At 58.2% G+C, this 13,020-nt stretch overlaps 1 protein-coding gene across 2 annotated transcripts in view; it reads right to left on the bottom strand.

Moving 5' to 3' along the window:
- SCARF2 (scavenger receptor class F member 2) overlaps window positions 1-13,020 on the bottom strand; it is a 19,660-nt gene extending 6,640 nt beyond the window's left edge. Inside the window, exons 1-9 of one of the 2 annotated variants that reach the window (XM_027895369.1) lie at window positions 12,626-12,676; window positions 7,201-7,259; window positions 6,258-6,300; window positions 5,444-5,545; window positions 4,620-5,139; window positions 4,297-4,515; window positions 3,811-3,939; window positions 1,122-1,225; window positions 926-1,043 (exon numbers count right to left, since the gene is read on the bottom strand). In XM_027895369.1, the coding sequence (XP_027751170.1) occupies window positions 926-1,043; window positions 1,122-1,225; window positions 3,811-3,939; window positions 4,297-4,515; window positions 4,620-5,101 (1,052 nt within the window). In that variant the 5' untranslated portion in view covers window positions 5,102-5,139; window positions 5,444-5,545; window positions 6,258-6,300; window positions 7,201-7,259; window positions 12,626-12,676. Of the gene's footprint in view, window positions 1-925; window positions 1,044-1,121; window positions 1,226-3,810; window positions 3,940-4,296; window positions 4,516-4,619; window positions 5,140-5,443; window positions 5,546-6,257; window positions 6,301-7,200; window positions 7,260-12,625 lie in introns of both variants that reach the window. The other variant, XM_027895368.1, reaches the window with a different exon arrangement.

Raw genomic sequence — 13,020 nt, 5'->3', positions numbered from 1 at the left:
GGGAACCTTCACAGTGCCCACTGCTGCTGTGGCCTCTTGGGATGCTCTGGTAAGGGGCTGCACTGGGACAGTACCACGGGTCACCCAGAGGTTTGAGGACACTGTGGTCTGGGAGAGATGAAACTGGAGCCATTCCTCCTCTCCCAGTGCCATATCCCACCCCACTGGGCTGCCTTTGGGCTTTATCTGCAGGATAATTTCCTGCAGCCCCCAGGCTCTCCAAACCAGCTATGCTGGGCTGGGACTGAGCTGGCAGGGCTGCAAGGGGAGGCTTCTGGAAAATTCCTGTGTAGTGGCTGGTGGCACGAGGGGGTTTTCTCTGCAGCTGGAGGAGCTCCAACAGTCCTCTCGTCCCTTACTGAGCAGTGGAAGCACTTCTCCTTGCTGTGGGTCTGTCCCCATCCCTGTCTTCACGGCAGGATGTTACCTGGTGCTGCGAAAACCCTGACCTTGCTTCAAGAACTCACTCTCCCAGCCCCGACCATCCTCATGCAGAACAGTCAGCATCCCCCCATTCCCTAGGTCTCATTCCATGGCCCGGGGGTTTGTTCTGGGGGTTTTGGCCACGTCTTAATGCCCTTGTTGTATTTCAGGATTCCCTTTGCAGATCAGTTCCAACTCCCTGGAGACTGGAGGAGACTTGGTGGGTCTCCATAAAGTGCTGGTCCACAAGAGGGAAACAAAGTCAGGGAGAGCAGAAGGGGGGTCCCCAGGCCCTCAACCTGAGCCCCTCTATCAGCCCCAATGACGCAGCAGGACCTGCTCAGACCTCAGGGACCAGCATGGTGCCACGTGGGCAGCACTGCTCTGTCTCAGTTTCCCCACAGCACCGCTGTCCCAGCATGGTCCTTACATCCTCCTGTCAATCCCAGACCCCACTGGTCTCCCACATTCCCAGCCTGGTGAGATCCCTCCTGACACTCACCTGCAGGCTTCATCCTTCTTGCGGCAGACACAGCAGCAGCAGAGCAGAGAGAGCAGGAGGATGAGCAGCAGCGCCAGGAGGGCCCCTGCCCCGATCACCCCCATCCTCTGGTTGGCCTCTGCAAGGCAGACCTGTGGCTCAGCCTGGTGCCAGCCCCGTGGCAGTGGCAGCCCTGGCCGTGCCCTCCAGCACTCACCCATGTGACAGGCGCCTGTCAGGGGGTCGCAGGTGCCATCGTGGCAGCTGCAGGATTCAGCACAGTTGGCTCCGTAGCGTCCAGGAGGGCAAGTCAGGTTACAGCTGGAGGGAAGGGGCTAGGTGAGAGTGGTGCCACCCCTACTCCAGGCACAGCAATGCGGAGCCGCTTGGCTGCTACCTTCTCCCAAGTCCTCCGTGCTCCAAGGAGCACTTCTGCAGCTTGCTCTGACAACTCAACCACACCCTGAGGGGCCCTGCAATCTACAGGATCAGGAGCCCATTGTCCACTCAGCAGTTTCGCCCATTGCTCTGGGGATTTGGCCCAGCTGGATCCCAGACACTGTCACTGCTCCCCTTCACCCATTTACCATTCTCATTCACCATTCCCCTTCACCATTATCATTAGACGTCGTAATTAAGAAAGGTCATTAACCAAGCAATCACATCTAAAGGCACCTTGGCATCAGGCACAGGGATTCCAGCTCAGCTCAGCAATGATGTGGCTGCAGTACCCAAAGGCACATCCCTGCCAAGCTGTGCAGAGCCGCAGTGGCCACGAGCTGGGAAGGTGCCCAGATCAACTTTTTTTTTTTTTTTTTTTTTTTTTTTTTTTTTTTTTTTTTTTTTTTTTTTTTTTTTTTTTTTTTTTTTTTTTAGCCTCCAAGAAGGAAAAACAACAGAGCAGCCCCGAGGCATCCACTCCATCAGAGTGGGCCTGCCCCATTCAGCTCTGCCTGCTGTCAAATCTCCAACACTGGTAAAATGACCTCCATGTGGAGTCACCGAGGAGAGGGGGACATGCACGAATGGGCACCAATCCATGAGTATCAAGGACTCGAGCATGGAAAACATGCACCAGGCATACGCCAAAGCACCTGGGCCTCTCGGCAGTGGGACCAATCCAACATACCTCCCCAGCTGTGGGCCAGGCACTGCAGAGCCTGACTCAGATGGATTTAGAGATGCCAGCAGCACTGCTGGGCACCAAACCCTCCACCAGCTGCATCCTGGCTGCAGCAGCTGCAGCTGTAAGGAGCCAGTGGGCCCCAGCCCAAACCTGCTCCTCCATGGACACTGCTGCCCCCAGTCCTTGGCGCGGTGCCTGTAGGCAGCTCAGCCCATTTCACACTCCAACCACTTGCAAAGCGTTGCCTAAGCCAAGCTTTGTGCCCACCATGTGCCCATCGTGTGCCTGCTGTGTGCCTGCTGTTTGCCTGCCGTGTGCCCGCTGTGTGCCTGCCTTGTGCCTGCCTTGTGCCCGCCAGGATGGGCGCTGAGCCCCCACATCCACTCCAATGGCTGTGCCGGGAATCAAACGCAGTAGAACAGGAGCAGAGATGTTCCTTCAGCAACACAAAACCTCTCACCCCACCACTTGGCCCCACATATCTGCCCCACGCTGAGGTTTTGGGAGAGCAGAGGGGGTGATTTTTTTTCCAAGACGGTCTTGACAACTCTGGGAAAGACAGGGAGAAGATAAAGCACTTTGTGCACACTTTAGCAGCTGTTCCTTTAGTATCCTCCCGACACAGAGCTGAGAGGACACCCCTTCATGGTAAGGACAATGCTTCTGCCATCCTTCCAGAAATCCCATTTTTAGCAAAATTACAGACTGCTGACAGAAACACTAGTTTGCACATAGTCACAGGGCTCCGCCTGAGCACTGGGAATGTCCCTGAGCCTGCCCAGCGTGCACCGCACGGCCCAGCTCATGGCACTAGGACACTGCTGGGGCTGGGCTGCATCCTGAGTGTCCTCCAACCCCACAGTGCTGGTGCTGTGCTAGGCTCAGAACAGTTTAATCTCAGGTCTTTTCCAACCTAGTTGATTCTGTGGTTCCGTAATCCACGCTCTGTCCTCTGGCACTGTGCCAAAAGCATCACCGCACCCCCCCCCCCCCCCGGTGAGTACTGGGACCCTCTCACTTCTGCCTTTGCTACCAAAGGTGGCCATGATGCCCAGGCTGGGCATCCTGAGCTGGTGCCTGTGCCAGTGGCTCTTTCAGCACCGTGAGTGGTTGGTGAAGCCCCACAAAAATAAACCCCAAAACGCAAATGCTACCCGTTTCTATACCCTGAATGAACAGGATGCAAGCTCCAAATCCCTGTCCTTGCCATCACCCTTGCAGTTAATTGCTGGGAAATCATGAACACCACCCAGAAGGATCTGTCTGAATGTCCTAGCCAGGCGGGAAACTCTTTCCTCTGTTTTCAAACAACATTTCAGTCCCATGCTGAGAACACCTACCCAGGGATGTGAGCAGACCCTTGCACCCCTTCCCTGGGCCAGGGAAAGGAGGAGGCCTGGGTAAAACCCTGTCCAGAGGGAGAGCTTGCAGCAGGACCCTCCATGCCTGTGAGGCTGTTCATTATTCTGGGATGTGGTTTCTTCTCTCTTTTTGGATAGAAATTCCACCCTGGACTTAAAAAACCCCAACAAACCACCATTTTGACAGGCTTTTTTTGCCAAATAGGCATTTTCTAAAGCACAATCCCTGTCGCAGCATGACCTTGCTGTTAATGGTTCTGTGAGCATGTCCTTCCCCTCTGCTCCCCACATCATCCAAATTATCACCCGTGAGCACTTCTACAGTAGGAAACCCCTCAGCTGAGAACCACATAGGGCCCAATGGGGCAGGAGGAGCCTAAGCATCACCCCACAAAGTGTGCTCCCTGTGCCTCACTTACTAGGTGCCGTGGGAGCCAGGGTGGCAGAGGCACCGCCCGGTCTCGAAGTGGCACTGGCCGTTGACGCAGTCGCTGCAGACAAAGGCGCAGTTCTCCCCGTATGTCCCGTTCCGGCACTTGGTTTCACACCTGGGGAAGAATGAGGGCAGGTGGCTGGAGCATCCATAGCACTTGGGGACCTCTGGCATCTCCCAACATGCAGGGAGATGGGGCTGTATGTCACTGTGGTGGCTTAGGGTTTCTGAAGCCAGGAAAGAGGTGCAGGGATGGACTGAGCTCTCTGACACAGCCATGGGACTGGGGCTGCATTACCTATGCCCAGGTAATGCCATGTACTTGCAGTGAGGCTTAGCTGTCAAGCTTTCCTGCAGACTCTTGTACCCAGGATGGGTTGGAGGGCTGCAGAACCCCTCAGCAACCCTGTTCCCTAAGCAGGGAGAATCAGGGAAGCCAAGCATCACTCTGCCAGGATCCAGCTGCACTCACCGATCTCCGATCCAGCCCGGGTTGCAGTGGGAGCACTTGCCATTGATGTGGTTGCAGGTGTGGCCGTCCTTGCAGGGGGGACAGATCTTCTCACAGCCCTCTCCATAGAAGCCAGGTGAGCAGGGCTGGTCACACTTGGTGCCATTCCAGCCCGCCTCACAGGTCAGGCAGCGCCCATCTGCCACAGTGCATGGCTGCAGGCTCTTGCACTGCCCACATCTGCAATGGCCAAGGGGGAAACCATCACTCAGTGCAGCCCCAAAACATCCTGCTGCTGCCTCCCACCAGTGCCAGATCAGACCCAGCAGGGTCTGGCCACTCACCGCCTCCGGCAGCCTTGGCCGTAGAAGCCGGCTGGGCATGGCTCACGGCAGTACTTGCCCCGGTAGCCCGGCTCGCAGGTGCAGGTCCCATCCACCTGGTTGCACTTGCCCTTGTAGCACTGGCAGTAGCGGTCACAGCGGGGCCCAAAGGTCCGCTCCCGGCACTGGCAGCGCCCAGTGAACTGCTCGCAGGGAGAGTTGTTGCAGGAGCACTGGTTGTTGCAGCCGCGGCCCCACCAGCCGGGCTGGCACAGGCAGTTGCCCGTCTGCTGGTCGCACTGGGAGTTGTGGCTGCAATAGCAGGAGCTGGAGCACTGAGGGCCCCACCAGTTGGGCTCGCAGGTGCACTTGCCTGTCTTCTGGTCGCACTTGCCATGCTTGCAGAGGCAGATGTTCTCACACTTGGGACCCCAGCGGTTGAGGTTGCAGGTGCACTGACCCGTCACGTCCTCGCACTGCCCGTTGGGGTGGCAGCTGCACATCTCCTTGCAGTCAGGACCCCAGAACTGCCGGGGACACTCTGCAGGGAGATCCATCAGCCCCAGACTGCCCAGGGGGACAACCCCACCACTGGAGGGACCCGCGGTCCCAAAAGGACCTCTTGGCCACCATTGTCCCTCTCTTCCCTGCGGTGCACTGGATTTCAGAGGAGACCCCGGCAAAGGGACAATGCCCAGGGGACAGAGACAGGGGACAGGCAAGGGCAGAGCAAAAGCATTCACAGACCCATCCCCTATGCTCTGCTCTGGAATGTCACCCCAGGATAAGCTGGGGACACCCCAGTGAACCCCACTGAGGACACGAGGGCTCCTGCCAGTACTCACTGGTGTCGCAGTTGGCGCCGAAGTAGCCATGGCGGCAACGGCACTCGCCGGGCCTGACGCACACCTCGTTCTCCTTGCAGGTGAAGTTCCCCTCACACACAGCTGCATGCATGAACAGATAGCAGGCATGAGTGTGAGTGCTTGCTCCCCCGAGCAGTGCCTGCTCATCTCTGCTCCCCCAAATCCTCCCAAAGCCCCCCAGAGCAGGGAAAGGGCTGTGCGGTGGCCATCTGAGTGCTGCTGAGCTGTGGCACTATCACCATCCTAGCAAGCATGGTGGTTGAATGGGACCCTTTCCAGGGAAATGCCACCAGCCTCCTGTCACCCAGCTCAGCTCCAACCCTGCCACCCACATCAACTCCATCCTGGCCACCAGCCTCCTGCCACCCAGCCAAGCCTCATCCATGCCAGCAGCTGCACCCAGCGGGGCACTGTCCCTTGTTCAGCTCCACCTTGCCAGAGGGGAGAATGGGGCATGGGATAGAGGGGTTGTGGGCAGCCACGAGCATGGTCCCACTCCTTATGGACCTTATGGACCTTATGGTTCCTTGCACTCCTTATGGACCACAGCAGTGCCACTCCCAACCCACCACTGCCTCTCCCACATGGCCACCAGCCCCCAGAGGCCACCAGCCCCTCTCCTGCTGAGGGGAACTTGTGCTGAGGCCGATGCCTGGAACCAGGCAGGCACAGGATGTGGGACAGGCAGCACGGACAGGCAGCACTGTGGTGCAGGCAGGTGCTTGCAGATCTCACACGACCCTGGGTAGGTATCAGGAGAAGGAGAGACAACCACCCATCCCAACCACCTTACCTGGGAGTTGTTAGACCTACGGTGATGGATATTATAGAAACCCCTAAAATAGACAGATTACACAGGTTAGGAGCAGTGAGTCTAACAGTTAGTGAAAGTTGGGGGGCAGGAGATGGGGACAGTTCACTGTGGGACTGTCCTCCCCACAGTGTCCTGGCAGATCCTGTCCTTCTCCCTTCCAGTGGGGATGCATCCCATTCCCAAAGCATGCAGTGAGCGGTTACAGGGCTCGTGCACAGTGGGTTAGTTGGTTACATGGGCTTTGCTACCATCTGCAAACTGCCACCTGTGGCTCTCCCAGGGTGTGGTGAGCCCCGCGGCCAGCCGAGACTGTGGGGAACCCTGGACAGCCACCTTCACTGTGGTGGCAGTGCAGGGGATGATGCTCCAGGATTTCATGATGAGCATCCATGCCAGGCTCACTGTGGCCCCAGTAAAGAGCTCTGACACCTTGTATGGCCCCAACCCAGGTGAGGTGGTCCCTGCCTGCCCCAGCAGCCTCTCCCCATTGGGGGCATGATAGACATGTGCCTAGTCTGGGCAGCTTCTTCTCCACCAGAGCCTCTGGCTCAGCTCCCTATGCCGCTGCAACACCCGTGGGGAATCTCAGGCCCATCCCTGCAGCTGCCCCTTCACGCCAGGGGACACCTTGCTGTCCCTTGAGTCCATGAGCAGCAGCCCCAAATCCTTAGACCCAGAGCTGTCTGTTAAGGAAAGAAACCCCCACAGCTCTGTGACCCCCAGGTCTGGGGCTGAGCACCCTTTCTATCCACATGATGCTGGCTTGGAGCACTGCAGGGAGGCAGGACCCCGGCTGCAGGTCCCCAGGACAGGGGATCCCAGCCACAGAACACATCAGAGTGGCCCCCAACAGTGGTGGTGAGGCCAGGAGGGCTCAGCAAAGGGTGGGCAGTGTCCAATGAAGCAAAATGCCAGTGTTTACCTATTAAACACTCGTTTCCTTGTTGCCTCCATCCCAGGCAGCACACAAGCACCGAGGAGCTGCAGGGGGGAAAAAGCATCACAAAAGTTACAACACTCAGAAAGTCCTGGTCCTTCCCAACAACCCACCAGGAGCACTGAAACCACAGTGCTGAGAGGCCCTGCGAGGGGTTGCTGCATCCCCATGGGGCACTGGCTCTTCCTCCAGCACACAGGGAGCTGAGTTATGGATCTGCTGGGGGGCACCCATGGGTGCTGCTTCAGATGTCCCACCAACCACTGAGGTGACTAGAGGAGCGACGACAAGACCACTTCCTCCCTTTAATGAGTGATGAAACAGCAAAAGTCATGTTTGCAACCTCTACAGTAAAAAAAAATAAATAATCCACAGAACCCTCCCCAAAGCTGGGAAAAAAAGGTAATATTCTAAATGTCCCAGAGGAAAACATGACCTGAACCCCAAGCTCGCTGCTTGGTGGCCTAGGATCAGCACCCCAAAGGCAGGTTGGAACCACCTGGCCAGAATAGCTGGAGCACAGTCGGTTCCCAGGGAATGTGCCCATGTATGAGCAGGGGGATGCTTTCTACAGGCAATTGGAATGTGTCCCTGAGCACCTGGATGTCCTGCAGAGCCACCACCTCCAGGGAGCACCAGGCATAGGATCATCAGGCAAGACGTGTTTGGCACAAGCTTGATCAGGATGGGGGCTAAGACCCCCTCAGCAGCTCAGCCAGGGATGCTCAGCTCCCTGCCTGGGTGGGACATGTAGGGACACCTCATCTGCACTTGGGAGTCCAAGCAAATGTTCAGGGACTCATGATGCTGCAAGCAAATGTGGGGAGTACAATCCCTGTGCCACGACCTCACAGAATTCCCTGTTTGGGGACCCTTGCTCATCCCCAGAGCCACCCACTTGTCCTCAGGGTGATCCATGCTGCCTGGTCCCACGGGTGATGGGAGTGATGCTGGAGGGTCACAAACAGTCCAAACAGTTGCTGCAGCCAAGGAAAACTTCACCCGGGCTGGTCTGCAGCACAGCCTGGAATGCATTTGGCTTTTTTTTTTTTTTTCCTTTTCCTCTTTATACGTAACAAATGCAGAAGAGGAGGAGACAGCAAGGAAGTATTCGCTTGAAACCCAGCGCAGTCACAGGACCATGTCTGGCTGCCAGATCGCCTCGTCCTGGGGCTGAGGAGGGAGCTGCCAGCAGCCCTTTGGCCAAACTGGGGTACTGGGGATGCAGCTCCCACCACCGGCCCCTGGGCGGGCAGCACCCAGGCGGCTGAGCCAGGAGCATCGTGTCCCCCTTTTCGTGGATGGTGAAAAGTTGGAAAGGAGGCAGAAAAGAACCACAAAAATTATTCGAGGCCTGGAAAAAATGCCTTGCAGCCAGAGCCCAAAATAGCTCCATCTATGCAGCCTGGGGAAGCGGTCGCAAGATGCTGCGGTGGCAGCGGCGCGTACACCCCCCACCATGGGGACCCCGGGGTTCGAGTGGAGAGCTCTGCTCTCGCCAAACATGCAGGGGGATGCACGGGGTTAACAGCAAAGGGGGGGCAACCACCAAATCACCTCCCTGAGGACTGAGTGGGCTGGAGTCAAGGTTCTCCTCTGCAAGACGTTTCAGCTTGCCCTCCCTGAAAAGTTTTGTTATCTCTGCTGGGATGTTCAGGTGGGGAAGGGTCCACAGTGCCTCTGCCTCCCCACGGCATGGCCAAAGCCCCCACTGTTCCACCTGGGGTTGCTTTCACCACTCCACTCTTTATAAATTCAGTTTGGTGGGGGTTTAGATGAAACCATCGTGGGTTTGCAAGAGGAAACCCCTCAACTTGGTAAACCTCCTCCCTCCAATGCTAAGCCTGGCCACCAAAATGGTCATTATGGGGGATGCGCCAAAAACCATCATTCCTGATGAAAGCCCCAAGCTGACAGTGGGAGCTGGGATTTGCTAGAACACAGTGGCAGGAGGAAAAACTCTTCTGCCATGAGCTGGAGGAGGTGAGCAGCACCTCGACCGCCACCAGCTGGGATCCAGCCCACCACCTCTTATCTTTTCGGCTTATCTTTTTCCTGATAGCTAATCTCTCTTTCCCTGTGCTTGTTAATGGCATCCCACACCCTGCTCAGCCCATGCCCTGTTTATCAGCAGCTTTGACAGCAAATAAATTCTCTCCTGTGGCAAGGAGAGGTAGCCAGGATGGCACTGGGAAACCAGTGCTCACAGTGTGGTACCTGGCCTGGGCCCCGAGCACAGCCAGCCAGGGGAGGGGCAGTATTGGCTGCAGAGGAGCAGTGCCCATTAGGTGTGGGACTATAAGATGTTTCATGGCCTCAGCTCCTTAAAAGAGGGCTTGCTCCACGTGCCCCATGATCACTGGAAAGGGATAACTGGGAGATGCGTTTCAAAGTTCACTCCTGACCCACATGAAGACATCCAGTGCACATACATTTCCTATTTCTTTCTCTTTCCTTCAAAGTGCTACAAATGCTGGGAAAAGAAAAAGGAAAAACTGTCTCCGAGCTGCGGCCAGGGCTGGGGAGCTCAGCTGATGTGGAGGAAGAGGAGCAGCATGTGGGCAGACACAGAGCTGTCACCTGCAGGGATGAGTGCTCCACGCCAGCCTTGGCCCCAGCCCACTGCCACATCCTGCTAAGCTGAGCATCAGTGGGACCTCAGCAAAGGATCTTGGGGTTTCCACAGAGGCAGAATATTTTTCTTGTGGATTAGTATCCTACATCGTTCCCTGAAACACATCCTCTCTACCAACAGCTATGGAGAGGGCTCCTGAGGCAGGAGGGATGGCTCCTCACCCAGACCAACACAGCCCTCTCTGAAAAATGAGGAGCAGGCTCATACCCCTGAAAGCAGGAGCAAGACCCTGGGGCTCAGATGGGAGCTGCTGCCCATGGTCTCAAGTGAGACCCCCCTGCTCAGCCCACTGCAGAGGAGCCCTGTGGACACCCAGCATCTCCCTGGAACTCAGAGCATCATTGGCACCTTCCCCATCCCCTGGCACTCCCAGTAGCCCTGCTGTTTCTCCCAAGCATCACTGCAGTGCTAATCTCCTCCTTTCTTTGTGTTACCCATCACTTGGTGCCACCCAGCTTCCACTGTGTGGCACACAGCACTCTTGGTACCAGCGGGTCCTAGCCAGTGGCACACCCCCAGCCCATGCCACCTGCAGCTCCCTGACCCCAGCTTCAGGGTGCAGGCAGACAGAGATCCCCAAGGCAGGCAGGAATAGGACTGTGTACATAAACAGAAACCCTTCAGGCAGAGAAAGAAAATAAAAGTAAATGAATCCAAAGATTAGCAAATGAGAGCATTGGCAAGAGAGCAGGACAGGGACAAAGCAGTGCCCAGGCTGTCATCAGCCTGCATCCCCACCAGCACCTTTGGAGAGGGTCATGCCAATGCGCAACCAGTTACAAAAGAGCTTCAAATTTAGGGACAAGTTGCATTTAGAACACAAAACCCAGAAGAGCCCCAAATACAACCTTTACTTCTGCCCAAAATAGTTTCTTGAATTGCTACTTGTAAGCCAGATCTCAGTAAGTCACATCATCCTCCCCCTGAGCCCTCCAAAACCTGTGGTGGCATCTCCATAGGATGCCCGGATGGGCTTTGCAGAGCCTAGAGTCCAAGCAGCAGCTTCACCAGGCTCAGATGGGGGACACTGGTACCCCAGGTTACCTCCAGCCCCTCTGCCCCCAGCCCCAGGCACAGGGCAGAACCTGCAGCACCAGGGCATTGGGGCCACCAGGATGGGTTTGGATAGTGAGATGTGTCGTCCGTGCCCATTGTACACAGTCATGATGGTCTTGGGTGCCAGGCAGGTGGGTGGGGAGGGAAGAAGGGTTTGCGGAAGGGTGAGAGGCGAAAAGTGATGTAAACATCATCTGAGCTTCCTAGGGACCGTCCCTGTGCAACTATCCCCAGCTCCCAGGCTGTCTTCAGGTCCTGTTCCCACGGGAAGATGGACACCACCCCCTGCCCATCCCACGGATACTGTCCTACTCAACAGCCAGTGCCTCTTGCACACCCCCATGGTACCCACGAGTGGCACAAGGAGCGAGTCCAAGCCCTGCAGCGCTGGTGCAGCATCTTCCCAAACTTCATCCAATGTGGATGGGAGGGTCCCTGTGCAAGGGGAAGCACCCAGGCACCCCATCCCCAGGACATGGTGGCAGCTTTGCTGGGCAGGTCAAAGGCAGTAGAGGAGGGACAGCTCCCTGCATCCTCCCCTGTTGAGGAACAGCACAGGCGGGAGCTGTGGCTGCTCTGGCTCTTGAAATGCCTCCTTAGGAAACTCAGGCTGTAATTTGAGGAGGGGGCACCAGCGCCCTGCGGCCCTGCTGAATGGAGCCATTATGCGGCCCCTCTCGCTCACAGCACATGTTTTCCTTGTGGACTCGTCTGACCTCATGGGTGAGATGTAAAGGTGCATTTATGGCCTGGGCCCCCATCAAGGGCAGGGGATCCAGCTCTCCCAGGCAGGAGGCAGTAGCTGTGGGCAGTCTCCCACTTTGCTGGGGCCAGCCTGGCCCAGGAGCCTGGGCAGCACATGCCTGAGCTCTGTGGAGAAGCTCGGCTGAGGTGATGCTCTGCAAAGTGACCTGTGGGACACAGAGAGCACTGGGAGTGGCGACAAGGCAGTACCACCCCCCAGGACCCTGCCCCCAGCCAGGCAGGCAGGATGTGATCCCCCAGGACAGTTAAACAGTGCCAGCACTCACTTTCTGAAGCCAAACCCGAGGGTCCTGGAGCTGCCAACTCCATCATCACCAGCAGCCCGGGGCAGCTCCACCATGATACCCAGAGCATCCTGCATCCCACCAGTCCAGGCTCAGTAGCATGACAGGCCCCCGGGCGGTGCAGGACTGACCCCTCCACAGTGCAACTCGATCTCTGGAGGCACCCAGGACTGGCTCCCCACCGCAGATCCTGTCTCAGGGATGCAGGGTTGACCCCCCACCCCTACCTCTCCCCTTAGTCCATCCCCAGAGTCCATTCCCAAAACCAGCTCCCCACAGCAGAACCGGCCTCGGGGTGTACAGAACCGGTTCCAAAGGAATTCAGGACCGGCTCTCCTCAACACGACCAGTAGCGGTGGAGTGCGGGACCAGAGCCAGGGCATTCAAGACCGGCTCCCCGCAGCTCCCCGGGGATCAGGACCAGCCCCCGCCCCGGCCCCACTCAGGCTCGGCTTCTCACCCCCGCCCCGCCGCCGGCTCCCCCCGCCTCAGCCCCGCACAGGACGGACTTTGTCTTGGAAGGCGCCCAGCGCGGTGGCTGCCCGGGATGGGGGATGGACCGGCGAGCCCGTCCCGTGTCCTGTCCCGCGGCCCCGGCCCCGCACCGCGGTGGGAGTCCGGTCCCGTCCCGCCCCGCACACCCCACACACCTGCCCGCCCCCGCTCCTACCCGCCAGCCCTGCAGACGTTCCTGCCGCGGGGGCTCAGCTCCTGCGCGGCTCCGCGGCTCAGCAGCGGCAGCATCAGAAGAACCAGCAGCGGCAGCAGCGCGGCCCCGGCCCGGGGGCGGCGGGGCGGCCGCAGCCCACGGGCCTCCATCACCGGCGGAGCGGCGGAGCCCGGCCGGACCCGGCACAGCCCATACGGGGCCGGTCGCTGTCCCCTCGCCCCGGCTCCGCCGCTCCCGTTCCCTGCCCGCCCCGGTCCCCGCCGGTCCCGGCTGCCGCTCGGCGGGCGGAAGCCGCGGTGCGATCGCTTCGCCACCGCCTCCCCCGCGCCCCTCTCGGCAGCGGCAGGAGGGGCCCCGCCGCCAGCCAGGAAATTCCGCATTGGTTCCCCTGATGG

This window comes from Empidonax traillii, unplaced genomic scaffold, assembly GCF_003031625.1.
Source record: "Empidonax traillii isolate 1590-97213 ecotype Southwest subspecies unplaced genomic scaffold, ASM303162v1 scaffold459:size589781, whole genome shotgun sequence".
NCBI lineage: Eukaryota > Metazoa > Chordata > Aves > Passeriformes > Tyrannidae > Empidonax > Empidonax traillii.
Note: the sequence above shows the minus strand (reverse complement) of the source record. Positions and strands in the feature narration are given on the sequence as shown.